Below are 13,357 nucleotides of genomic sequence, written 5' to 3' on the forward strand. Positions count from 1 at the left end.
GTCAGAAGACTTAAGTGACCTTTCAGGTCTATGAAGCGCTATATAATTGATATATACACAGTAGCGCCATAATCAACAATCGAAAAGTGCTTTATGAATCACAAGCGAGTGGAAAGTGCTTATGGTTGCCACCTGGCTGGTTTTTGACCGACATGCCCAGTATTTTAATGTCCTGGCTGCTACAAAAATTAGGAAAATCACTTCAAAGTTGTATTTTCTGCTTGTCAACAAAGATAAGAAGAAAATACATCAAAACGTGTTAGAGGATCCCTGGCTGATAATTAAAGTAAACAAAGGCAGAAAGGCTGTGTTAATAGTGAATGCACAGGATTTTATAAAGTTCGATTTAGGTATCATAGCCGGGCATTTGTAGAATCTTCAGACATGAACAAATGGCTGGCATTTTTCGACTCCGTTAAACGTAGCAGGCGTAAAGTGCTATATAATAAATAACCATGCAATAAGCCCTTGTGAGATTGCTCGCATGTACATTTACATTTTATACCAGGATAAATCCACTTGTATGTGAGCAAGGGACTCACGTCTGAGCATACCCTGCCAACTTGCTCACTTTTCCACTGGATTCAAGCAAGCCGGGCTGAAGACGGCTGTAATGCCCGAAACCGGTCCTCGGAAGTTTGTTTCCGGTCCAGGGAAGCAGTTCGGGCTGGACTGTTCCCATGAGGCACAGGGTCAGACTGATTTGCATATAGCCATGTCTGAACTGGGGTGGCAGAGTGGGCTAAAGAACGGTGATGGATTAAACCCAGATCTTTTGACTGGGTGTGAGTGTTTGATTGGTTCAGATGCTCCGTCCATCACCACCCCCTTTTGTACCGTAAATCCACTTGTATGTACAGATTACTGTTTATTTTAATACAAAGTCAAGAATTTACCCTTCTAAAACAGGCCATTTGCACACTGAAGCTCACACCAGTTTCCTCCAGTTCTACAACTACATTTATAGTGAACTGAAAGGTACCTATATTATACTAATATTAAACCAGCATTGTTCTGTGTATGGAACAGCTTCCCGCTATTTATTCATCCGTTCTTTTCAACGTTGTTTATAATAAATAGTCATTTTGTTCATAGAGCATAGTTTTAGCAACTGTGGACTTCAGTCCCCATAATCCTTAGCGCTTCCGGTGGCATGTGTCCACTTCAAGACTCGGCTGGTTCTCAGCCGGGCAGGAGGGGATGAGTCCCGCACAGCATTGCGCTGCACATACTAACACCATAAACTATATTTTCTGCTCTTGCACGCTCTCCGTACAAGTGCTGGATCTTATTAGGGAACACTTCTCCCAGGGCTGAGTAAGCTGACACATGACCTCACGCACCAGAAACATTTTCTCTGGGGAGTCATATCTCTTTAAGCAGACTGCCCGGCTCGGTGCACGATCAGACACCAGGAAGTGCAAGCTGCAGTCTAGAGCGCCTCGAAAGCAGAACCCTGCTGCAGGAGCTGCGCGCTCGCAGACCTTGACCTTTTAAATCAATATAGATATATTTTAATCGTCACGCTTAGAATCAGAAATGGGGCGGAAAGTGACCGTGGCCACGTGTGCCCTGAACCAGTGGGCTCTGGATTTTGAAGGAAACCTGCAAAGAATAGCAAAAAGTAAGTGATCGGCTCGGCATTGAAATGTTGCTAATATTATTTCAGCGCCTCGGCAGGAGTAGTAGGCGCTATATAAATGCAAGTTCAATATTTTTCTCATTACAACCAAGCCGGGGGAGTTGCATCAGAGCCGTGCTATGTGGCAGATGCGCGCGAATTCTCAGAATTAGCAAGTGAAAGGGACAGACAGTTCGGTGTGTTCTTATAACTAAAGTGCACCAATAATGAAGGCACTTCTCGGAAAGTCTGCAGTGCAGAGAAGGAGACGGGGTGAGCACTTGTCAGGATATCAGCTACACTGCTTCAGGGCATCAGCACTTCTCACTGGGGTTGTTGTATTTGGTATTGATACACGCCTGCATTACAATACCTATGCTTTTTATACTTATCAAGGCGAGAACTTCTCTTTGGCACTGACTTTTAAAAGGAGAATACAAAAACCTCTTGATAGTGCTTCTATGTGACTTTACATCTTGTACATTTGCCTTTTTTTCTGTTTGTATCCTTTATGTAACGCATGTAATCCTAAATCCTTATGTTTCTCAACTGGTTCTTATGTAAAGCGCTCTGTCACCTTCGGGTAAAGTTCGCGCTTTATAAAATCGCATAAATAAATAAATACATATTTACTGACCATTGAGTTCGAGCTCACCTCTTGCCCACCTGTTCAGGTGTGTGATGCACAGGTGAGGTGTACACACAGCCTGTTTTGAGCCTTTCTTATACCACATGTGAGGTTCAGTGAGCCTGCCTTACCTGGTCTTCAGAAGTCTCAGGCTGCGTTGTGAAGGAGTGGCTGTTCTGCCCCTTCATATATCCTTAATCCACAATAAAGTATTTATTAAAGTATGGTCATATAGCATAAGTTAACAAGAGTCTACACCTTAACCACCTGTATGTGAGGAAGTCAAAACCTATACATGCGCTGTAGTGGTGCAAGCTTTCGACCCACAAACACACACAGCCTTACACTACGGTGAGCTGGTGTGCTACAACGCAGGACGCAGCAGGACATACTTCCCTTGAGCGTGGGCACAGAACTGGTTCAGTTTAGCTAGCTGTTCTCCTTACACAGAACAGATGCAGCTAAACTGGCAGCTGTGTAGACTTCCACCAAATACTTCCAATGTTTAGCTCCGCCTCCCTTCACTTGCCCATACTCCCCGCATCTACCGAAGCAGTAGTGGAGGACGCTCCTTCTCCCACATCTCAGCAAAGTCCCGGAACAGCCTCCCCATGCAGCTCTGGACCATCACCTCACTTCCGTAATTCCGAAAAGCCGACAAGACCTGGCTGTTTGAATAAGCCTCCGGAGCCTGCAAGTGCCTGGATACCCTATCGGGTGATTAGCCGGAGTTTATATATCCTGATTGATTGATTGATTGATTGATTAATTTAGCAGAGGGAGTACAGTAAACACACATGCACAGCATGCATTTACTCACTTACAAATGAGGTACAGTGTGGGCGGTAGCGTATGATTTACTGTCACATATACAAAAAAGTTGTAACACGGAGGGTAGCTGTACTGTGTAAGATTCTCACACCCCCACCAGAGAGCATGGAGGCTCGAGGACGTACAGATTTGCTATCTCCGGCTAATAGCTTATCAAGTGCTGCGTGTCTTGCCCTTCCCTATCTAGGTTGCCAGTCTGGCTGGGGTTCGAGCATTGACCCAAATAGATGTCACATAAGTGGAGCTCATCCACCTTTGGGAGCTTTCAGGAGTGACAAAACAACAGAGTATGGAGGGGTCCAAGGGAATTTAAAGACCTGCGAGGATTGAATCCCTAAACAATAAACACATGAAATCCTCGGGTCTAAGACCACACATATGCCTGAACAAGAGACAAATGCGATGATCTCGATGTGCTACAAGGGAGTTCCTTAATTACAACGTAATCCCATCACCCACCGAGGTGGCATGCTTCATCATCTGGGATTCTGCTCTTGATGGGGAACCCTAACCCCACAAGGCTACTACCCCCTCACTGTGAGGGAGGAGCTCAGGGATGTTTTTTTATTTCTACTCTGTTTAGGATATAATAAATACTTCAGATGAGAAGACTACTAGGTAGGTTGGGTAGCGAGCGCCGTGCAAAACTAAAAAAGCATTAATGTGAGGAAGTGATGTTAAAACTAACTACCAGGAGCAATATGAACTTTATTGGATTGTTCCTGGTGTCAGGATTAAAAAAAAGAGCACCTGCAGTTTAAAATAATAACTGCGTCTGGTGAACGTGAACGGGTCTACATGTTTCACCCTCAAGGACCCTACAAGGTGTCGCGGCTTTGGTCATGACCAAATAGATATTATGAGCTACTGCGATGAGCAAAGTGATGTCAAAGAAGAGCTGTGATAACAAGTAAAGAACACAAAAATGTGTTTACAGAACTAGTAATCCCACTTGTGGGACACCCCCGCGCCGCACGGCCACCAGCTGCTGCGTGTGCCCCCCTGTTGTGCCCTCCGCCTCGCTGCCTGCCGCGCTGCCGGCTGACCCTGCTAACGCTGCTCTGCTCTGTTGCGACAATCACTTGTGCTTGTTTTTTCTTCACAGGCTTTACCCGTGGTTAGTGTTGTTTGATCAGCATTTATGCTTGTTTTTTCCCTCATAGTTGTTTTTCCCGTGTTTAGCGTTTCTCTTATCCTGCATTTGTGCTTGTACTCTTTGTTGTTGTCCCTCGTGTTTTCCCGCCTCCCTCGCCGCCCCCCGCTTCCCGCCACCACCGCCGACCCCGCCCCTTTTTTCTTCTGTTCCCTCCCCGCTCCCGCCTCCCAGCTGCTCCGCCCACCCGCGCACTTGGCCTTAAAAGGCGACCGTGCGACACAGGTGAGTGTGACCCACTTGTGGGACACCCCCGCGCCGCACGGCCACCAGCTGCTGCGTGTGCCCCCCTGTTGTGCCCTCCGCCTCGCTGCCTGCCGCGCTGCCGGCTGACCCTGCTAACGCTGCTCTGCTCTGTTGCGACAATCACTTGTGCTTGTTTTTTCTTCACAGGCTTTACCCGTGGTTAGTGTTGTTTGATCAGCATTTGTGCTTGTTTTTTCCCTCATAGTTGTTTTTTCCCGTGTTTAGCGTTTCTCTTATCCTGCATTTGTGCTTGTACTCTTTGTTGTTGTCCCTCGTGTTTTCCCGCCTCCCTCGCCGCCCCCCGCTTCCCGCCACCACCGCCGACCCCGCCCCTTTTTTCTTCTGTTCCCTCCCCGCTCCCGCCTCCCAGCTGCTCCGCGCACTTGGCCTTAAAAGGCGACCGTGCGACACAGGTGAGTGTGACCCACTTGTGGGACACCCCCGCGCCGCACGGCCACCAGCTGCTGCGTGTGCCCCCCTGTTGTGCCCTCCGCCTCGCTGCCTGCCGCGCTGCCGGCTGACCCTGCTAACGCTGCTCTGCTCTGTTGCGACAATCACTTGTGCTTGTTTTTTCTTCACAGGCTTTACCCGTGGTTAGTGTTGTTTGATCAGCATTTATGCTTGTTTTTTCCCTCATAGTTGTTTTTCCCGTGTTTAGCGTTTCTCTTATCCTGCATTTGTGCTTGTACTCTTTGTTGTTGTCCCTCGTGTTTTCCCGCCTCCCTCGCCGCCCCCCGCTTCCCGCCACCACCGCCGACCCCGCCCCTTTTTTCTTCTGTTCCCTCCCCGCTCCCGCCTCCCAGCTGCTCCGCCCACCCGCGCACTTGGCCTTAAAAGGCGACCGTGCGACACAGGTGAGTGTGACCCACTTGTGGGACACCCCCGCGCCGCACGGCCACCAGCTGCTGCGTGTGCCCCCCTGTTGTGCCCTCCGCCTCGCTGCCTGCCGCGCTGCCGGCTGACCCTGCTAACGCTGCTCTGCTCTGTTGCGACAATCACTCGTGCTTGTTTTTTCTTCACAGGCTTTACCCGTGGTTAGTGTTGTTTGATCAGCATTTGTGCTTGTTTTTTCCCTCATAGTTGTTTTTTCCCGTGTTTAGCGTTTCTCTTATCCTGCATTTGTGCTTGTACTCTTTGTTGTTGTCCCTCGTGTTTTCCCGCCTCCCTCGCCGCCCCCCGCTTCCCGCCACCACCGCCGACCCCGCCCCTTTTTTCTTCTGTTCCCTCCCCGCTCCCGCCTCCCAGCTGCTCCGCCCACCCGCGCACTTGGCCTTAAAAGGCGACCGTGCGACACAGGTGAGTGTGACCCACTTGTGGGACACCCCCGCGCCGCACGGCCACCAGCTGCTGCGTGTGCCCCCCTGTTGTGCCCTCCGCCTCGCTGCCTGCCGCGCTGCCGGCTGACCCTGCTAACGCTGCTCTGCTCTGTTGCGACAATCACTTGTGCTTGTTTTTTCTTCACAGGCTTTACCCGTGGTTAGTGTTGTTTGATCAGCATTTATGCTTGTTTTTTCCCTCATAGTTGTTTTTCCCGTGTTTAGCGTTTCTCTTATCCTGCATTTGTGCTTGTACTCTTTGTTGTTGTCCCTCGTGTTTTCCCGCCTCCCTCGCCGCCCCCCGCTTCCCGCCACCACCGCCGACCCCGCCCCTTTTTTCTTCTGTTCCCTCCCCGCTCCCGCCTCCCAGCTGCTCCGCCCACCCGCGCACTTCGCCTTAAATGGCGACCGTGCGAACGCGCAGCGTTGACGCGCAGCGGGCGCGCCGATTGTGCGCCGAAGGCGCGCCAAAGGTAAGCCCGTCTGCGCCCGTCCGCGACCGGACCGCGACCAGCGCCAGGACCCCTGGCCCCCACCGACGGAAGCCGACCCGACGAACCTACAACGCCGCCGATCTCATCGCACTCAACACCGGCTGCATCCCAGGATGTCATCGAGCCGCCCCGAAGCACACCCACGGACCCTTCAGCTGCCACGCCTGCAAGTTCACCTGCACCCGGACTCACCCTGCACCAGGACTCGCCAAGCCGAACATCAGCAGCAACCACCTCAAGTGCATCCTGCTCAACACCCGCTCCGTCCACAGACACGCCGTAGAACTCTGGAACCTCCTCGACACCACCGCCCCTGACGTTGCCTTCCTCACCGAGACCTGGATGAACGCCTCCTCAGCCCCAGACATCGCCATCGCCATCCCGGAGGGCTACAAGATCATCCGGAGGGACCGCACCGCCAACCAGCCGGGAGGAGGCATCGCCATCATCCACAGAGACACCATCCGCATCACGACCAACACCGACGACACCCTAACCACCGCTGAACACCTGCACTTCCAGATCCACACCAACCCGAGGACCACCCTCAGAGGCACCCTGATCTACCGACCCCCGGGTCCACGCACACGATTCAGCGAGGACATCGCCGACTTCGTCAGCCCGCATGCACTCCCCTCCGCCGACTACATCCTCCTGGGGGACCTCAACTTCCACCTGGAGAACAACAGCGACCACAACACCATCAGCCTGCTCGACAACCTCGCCAACCTCGGACTCAAGCAACTGGTGACCACCCCCACCCACCTCGCCGGACACACACTCGACGCCGTCTTCTCATCCAGCAAAGACGTCACCTTCAGCCACGCCACTGGACTCCACTGGACGGACCACAGCTGCGTCCACTTCAGCTTCAAAAGAACGACGATCCACCACCACCAGCAACAGGTTGCCCGAAGAAGCTGGAACAAGATCACAGCCGACCAGCTCTCCGCCTCCCTGAGCCAGCACCCCCCCGCCAGCTCAGCGAACCCCAGCCAGGCCGCCGACAACCTCACAAAGTGGATCAACAACGGCGCGGACGAACTCGCCCCTCTGAGAACCCCGCCCAGCAGACCCTGCAGCAGAAAAACACCATGGTTCACCGACGAACTCAAGAGCTCCAAGAAGAACTGTCGAGCCCTCGAGAAAGTCTGGAGAAGGGAACCAACCACGGACAACATGACCACCCTCAAGCTCACCACCCGGAAACACCACCAACTGATCCGCGCCACCAAGAAAAACACATACAAGGACCGGCTGGACAACAACGCACACAACAGCAAGGAACTCTTCAACATCGTCAAAGAGCTCTCCAACCCCAACGCCGGAAACAATGACATCACCCCGTCGCAAGACCTCTGCAACTCCCTCGCATCCTACTTCCACAACAAGATCGCGGACATACACAACAGCTTCAGCAACCAACCAACGCAAGCCACAACCACAACAACGCCACCCACCACCACCCTCCGCACCTGGACTCCGATCAGCACCAAAGACACCATCCGCACAATGAACTCCATCCACTCCGGATCTCCGACTGACCCCTGCCCTCACCACGTCTTCAACAAGGCCGACGCTGTCATCGCACCCTACCTGCGGGACATCATCAACACCTCCTTCGACACCGCCACCTTCCCCGAGAGCTGGAAGCACGCCGAACTCAGCGCTCTCCTCAAGAAACCCACAGCAGACCCCACCGACCTCAAGAACTACCGTCCCATCTCGCTCCTCCCGTTCCCGGCCAAAGTCATCGAGAAGACCGTCAACAAACAGCTGGCCGCCTTCCTCGAGACGAATGGATCCCTCGACCCCTCACAGTCTGGCTTCCGAGCGAACCACAGCACCGAGACCGCCCTCATCGCTGCCACCGATGACATACGAACTCTGATGGACAACGGAGAAACAGCGGCCCTCATCCTCCTGGACCTCTCCGCGGCTTTCGACACTGTCTGCCACCGCACCCTAGTACAGCGCCTAGGCAACATCGGAATCCAGGACAAGGCACTGGAATGGATCACCTCCTTCCTCGACGGAAGAACACAGAGAGTCCGCCTACCACCGTACAAGTCTGAGGCCACCAAAGTCATCTGCGGCGTCCCTCAAGGATCCTCACTGAGCCCCACCCTCTTCAACGTCTACATGAGCCCCCTCGCGGCCATCGCACGCCAACACAACCTCAGCATAATCTCCTACGCCGACGACACCCAGCTGATCCTCTCCCTGACCAACGACCCCGCCACCGCCAGATCCAACCTGCACGAAGGTATGAGAGAGGTAGCCGAATGGATGACGACCAGCCGCCTGAAATTGAACTCGGACAAGACGGAGGTCCTCATCCTGGGCTCCTCGCCCTCCGCCTGGGACGACTCCTGGTGGCCCCCCGCCCTGGGCACCGCACCCAAACCGACGGACCACGCACGCAACCTGGGCTTCATCCTGGACTCCTCCCTCTCCATGACCAGACAAGTAAACGCCGTCTCCTCGTCCTGCTTCAACATCCTGCGCATGCTACGTAAGATCTTCCGGTGGATCCCCACCGAGACGAAGAAGACGGTCACCCAGGCCCTCGTCACCAGCCGACTGGACTACGGCAACGCCCTCTACGCCGGAACCACCGCCAAGCTCCAGAAAAGACTCCAGCGGATCCAGAACGCCTCGGCCAGACTCATCCTCGACATCCCCCGTCGCAGCCACATCTCCGGACACCTGAGAGATCTGCATTGGCTCCCGGTCAACAAGAGAATCACCTTCCGTCTCCTCACCCACGCGCACAAAGCCCTACACGACCAAGGCCCGAGCTACCTCAACAACCGGATCAACTTCTACACTCCCAAGCGCCTCCTCAGATCAACCAGCCACGCCCTCGCCGCCGTCCCCCGCATCCGAAGAGCGACAACAGGAGGAAGGTCCTTCTCCTACCTGGCCGCCAAGACCTGGAACTCACTCCCAACCGACCTGCGCCTGACCCAAGACCACCTCTCCTTCAGGAAGAAGCTCAAGACCTGGCTGTTCGAGCAGTAGCGGCACCCCCCCCCCATCCCAGCGCCTTGAGACCCTACGGGTGAGTAGTGCGCTATATAAATGACCTGATTTGATTTGAATTTGACGTTTGGTGTATTCAATTTACTGGCCGTACCTGTAAATGACAAAAAAATAACAAGAGATCAAACAATGCAAACGTCTCTTAAAGCAGACGAATAGGTTAATAATGTCTCCAGGTGAGACGTAATTCTCATCCTTGGTCATTACAGATGTGAAATACAGAAAAACAGTAAAATGGTAGCTTATCAGTGGTGTACGGATAAGTCGCATCACCTCAACCTGGCAACAGCTATGGGGAGGGGCAGTGTTCTGTGAAAAATGGGATTATCACTGTGTAAAAAACATATATTCTAGTGAATTACTTGACATAGCTTCCCTGCATTATACATAAAAACTGTTCACAAGTCAAACAAAAGCACAATGTTAAGCAGCAAGCTAGCTCAGGCTCAGGCTTCCCCAACTGGAAGCAACTAAGAGTAAGGGCATCTGTGACATATTCAACATAATGCAGCTACACTACGTAGTTCCTAGTGGGCAGGGTTTAGCAAGACTTATAACTACCTTTAAATTAATGATAAATAACATCCAATAATCTGCTTGCCATGTTTGACATGCTACTTTAATGCGTTCTGTTGGTTTATCATTATTGTTCTTCAGGGAAGAGGTTTTATGGTGTTAGCTGAAATATGGGCGTAAAATGTAGTGTGGGATTTCATGAACCTGAACTTTGTGCATAGAATGTTTGAGTGTTGTGTGGCAGTTGAAGTTTATGGATGGTGTGTTATGTTTCCATGTTTAGAAAACAAGTTGAAGTTTCTTATATCTTGGCAACTTTCAATTTACTGTGTAACATTTTGCAGACCGGTCTCCAAGGCGTTTGTCACTGTGTATTTGGATCTGGTTTCTGTTTTGGTCTTTAATCTGGTGATGTATTTAGAGTTATGCAGAATGTTCTGTTGTTCCATAATGTGATATGGGTACAGCTCTCCCTTGTACCACCATGTTCGTTTCTTGGCAGTAGCAGAAAGCTGCCCTTCTCTCTAGACATAGTCTTGATGTTATAATAATACAATTCCCTTTTATCTGACACGTAATACTTTACCTAGTCCCTTTCATACCACTTACTGGTCTGAATCGAAATTTGCCTAGCAGTGTAACGGTAAGTTTCAATTCTATTAAGGACACGGAGGCGAGGATTATGCTTTTGTACCTTCTTCGCTGTATTTATTACAAAAGTCACAGCAGCCAAAAACAATCAAATAACAACAGCCCTACCTTAGAACAAAGGATATGGGCAAACAGAAACAAAGTCCATAAACCACAACTCCCATGAGTATTAGTAGGCAGTCCATAACATAGTCCTTTCTCAGTCTCCAGTGTAGCTATACAGGACGTCCCCTTCATGACCACTTCCTCTTTCTTCGCGCGAGGCACGCAAACTCATCACTGATCCTGCTTGGCACCATCATTTCCTATCAAGAAAAGTACCACAGCGTCAGCAGTGAAAGGGCATCCAAAGTACAAACAAAGCAACACAGTCAAGTCCCAACAGCATAAGACTGGAAAACCTGAGTACTTACTGCAGTACGGGTGGGAATCACCGCAGGAGACCGGGCGGGATAATCCTCGCCTCCGTGTCCTTAATAGAATTGAAACTTACCGTTACACTGCTAGGCAAATTTCGATTCTATGTCAGGACCGGAGGCTTCAGATTATGCTAGTTTAAAGCTTACTCACCACCAAATGAGCAATGTCAACCACCGGTTTAAAGTAAAACCTCTTAAACGTGGAGTCCGAGGACCAATCCGCAGCTCGCATCAAATCCTCCAAGCGAGCTCCTAACGAGAACGCCTTCGAAGCCATGGCTCCTCTAGCTGAATGAGCACCAAACTGCTGAGTGTCAATGCCTGCTTCCTGCATTACCCACCGCACCCATCTGGCGATGGTGGGAGAAGAGACAGCCTTGTGCGGCTTTCGCAGCGCGATTAGCAACTGTCTTTCGCCCGGAGGACGAAGTTCCAAGGTCAGATCCTCATAGGCCTTCAAACACTGGACCACACACAACTTGGGAGCATCCACGAAGCATGGGTAGGAAATCGTGCGCGAGCCACACTTCGTGCGACGTCCCAGCGTGAAGACCACCCCATCAGGGGAAAAAACTCTCGCCGTGACATCCAGGGCGCGAACATCGGATACCCGTCTGCACGACACCAGACATAGAAGCATCGCCAACTTTGCTGAAAGCTCCTTCAATGACAGATACCTATTCTGAGACCATGACAAAAAAAGGTTCAGAACGAGATTAACATCCCAAAGAACCGAATAACGCGGTTCTGGGGGCAGGGAAAGGCGAATTCCCCGTAAGAGGCGACACACGAAAGGATGTTCACCCAGCGGCACACCAGCAATCGGTTGGTGGCCCGCCGAAATCGCCGACCTCATCGCATTGATAGTACGATAAGCTAACCCGGCCGAAGCCGATTCTGCCAAGTAGTTCAGCACTGGAACAACACCCGCGACCACTGGATCCAAGTCCCGTCGAAGACACCAACGTGACCATTTATTCCAGGCAGACCGATAACGTTTCGTGGTGCTGCCCGCCCAGGCCTTTGAGAGGAAACTCTCAGCCGGTCTCGAAAGGCCCGGGAGCGACCAACGTCGCCCGAAAGCCTCCACGCCATGAGGTGAAGGGAGCTCTGAGTGAGCAGATGATGGGGATCCCCGTCCGCGTTGAGAAGAAGCCGCGGAAACCGGGGGAGTAGGATTGGAAAATCCCAAGAAAGTTCCAGTAGAACCGGAAACCAAACTTGAGACCTCCACCACGGAGTCACCAGGACTACGTCCGCCCGTTGGCGGCGAAGGTGGGCCGCCGCCCTCAGTATCATTGAGAACGGAGGGAAACCGTAAGACTTCTCCACGCTCCAGTTCTGGAGGAAAGCATCCGTGGCCTCCGCAAGAGGATCCGGCCTCCAACTGAAGAAGCGCGGGAGCTGGAAATCCAGACGAGATGCAAAGAGGTCCACCGAGAACGGGCCCCAGGCGGCATTCAGGCAGCCGAACACCCGAGGATCCAGTTTCCACTGACTGGAGTCCCGCAGGTAACGGGAATGCCAATCCGCACCCTGATTGTCCCGACCCGGCAAGTATTCGGCCGTCACTGACACCTGATGTGCCAGGCAGTAATTCCAAAAGTCCTTCGCCAAGTCCGAAAGGGCCTTGGAACGAGGACCCCCCAGGCGATTGACGTAGCGCACCGCCGAGACATTGTCCATGCGCAACAAGACGCAGGAACGGACCGTGTCCTTGGTCCAGCAACGAACCGCAAAGGACCCGGCCAGCAGTTCCAGGCAATTGATATGGAGCTCCTGCTCCTCGAAAGACCAGGCGCCGCCTGTGGAAAACTCCCCACAACGGGCGCCCCAACCGTCCCGACTGGCGTCGGACTCTATCACCAAGTCGGGGACAGGTCCGAAAATTGCCCGGCCATTCCAGGCCTCCATGTGAGCAAGCCACCAGCGCATCTCCTCCTTCACTTCGTCCGACAGGAGAACCACCTGATCGTACGTCAGACCTCTCCTGAGATGATGCGCCTTGAGGCGCTGAAGGGCGCGATAATGCAGGGGCCCCGGAAAGATTGCCTGGATGGAGGACGATAGTAGGCCCACCACCCGGGCAATTTGACGGAGAGAGGTGTGCGATCGCAAGATCGTCTGGCGGAGGATGTGCCGGATTTTTCCCAACTTCGTGGGCGGGAGACTCAAGGTACACCGCACGGAATCCACAGTAAACCCGAGGAATACCACCGTCTGGGACGGCACCAGAACAGACTTCTCGCTGTTGATAACAAACCCCAGATTCTGGAGTAGGGACACCGTCCGGCGGAGCTGAAGGTCTAACTGTACCGGGCACTGCGCCATCAACAGGATGTCGTCCAAATAGACTATCATCCGGACACCTTGGCTTCGCAAAAACTCCACCGCCGGCCGAAGGAGCTTGGTGAAACACCAAGGCGCTGAAGAAAGT

The 13,357-nt window shown here is 52.5% G+C and overlaps 1 protein-coding gene across 2 annotated transcripts in view; it reads left to right on the forward strand.

Moving 5' to 3' along the window:
- The first annotated feature begins 1,177 nt into the window (after positions 1 to 1,177).
- Positions 1,178 to 13,357, forward strand: part of NADSYN1 (NAD synthetase 1) — a 253,280-nt gene continuing 241,100 nt past the window's right edge. For both annotated transcript variants that reach the window (XM_078684243.1, XM_078684244.1), the window contains exon 1: positions 1,178 to 1,624. In XM_078684243.1, the coding sequence (XP_078540369.1) occupies positions 1,540 to 1,624 (85 nt within the window). In that variant the 5' untranslated portion in view covers positions 1,178 to 1,539. The remainder of the gene's footprint in view (positions 1,625 to 13,357) is intronic.

Source organism: Lissotriton helveticus, chromosome 3_2 (genome assembly GCF_964261635.1).
Source record: "Lissotriton helveticus chromosome 3_2, aLisHel1.1, whole genome shotgun sequence".
NCBI lineage: Eukaryota > Metazoa > Chordata > Amphibia > Caudata > Salamandridae > Lissotriton > Lissotriton helveticus.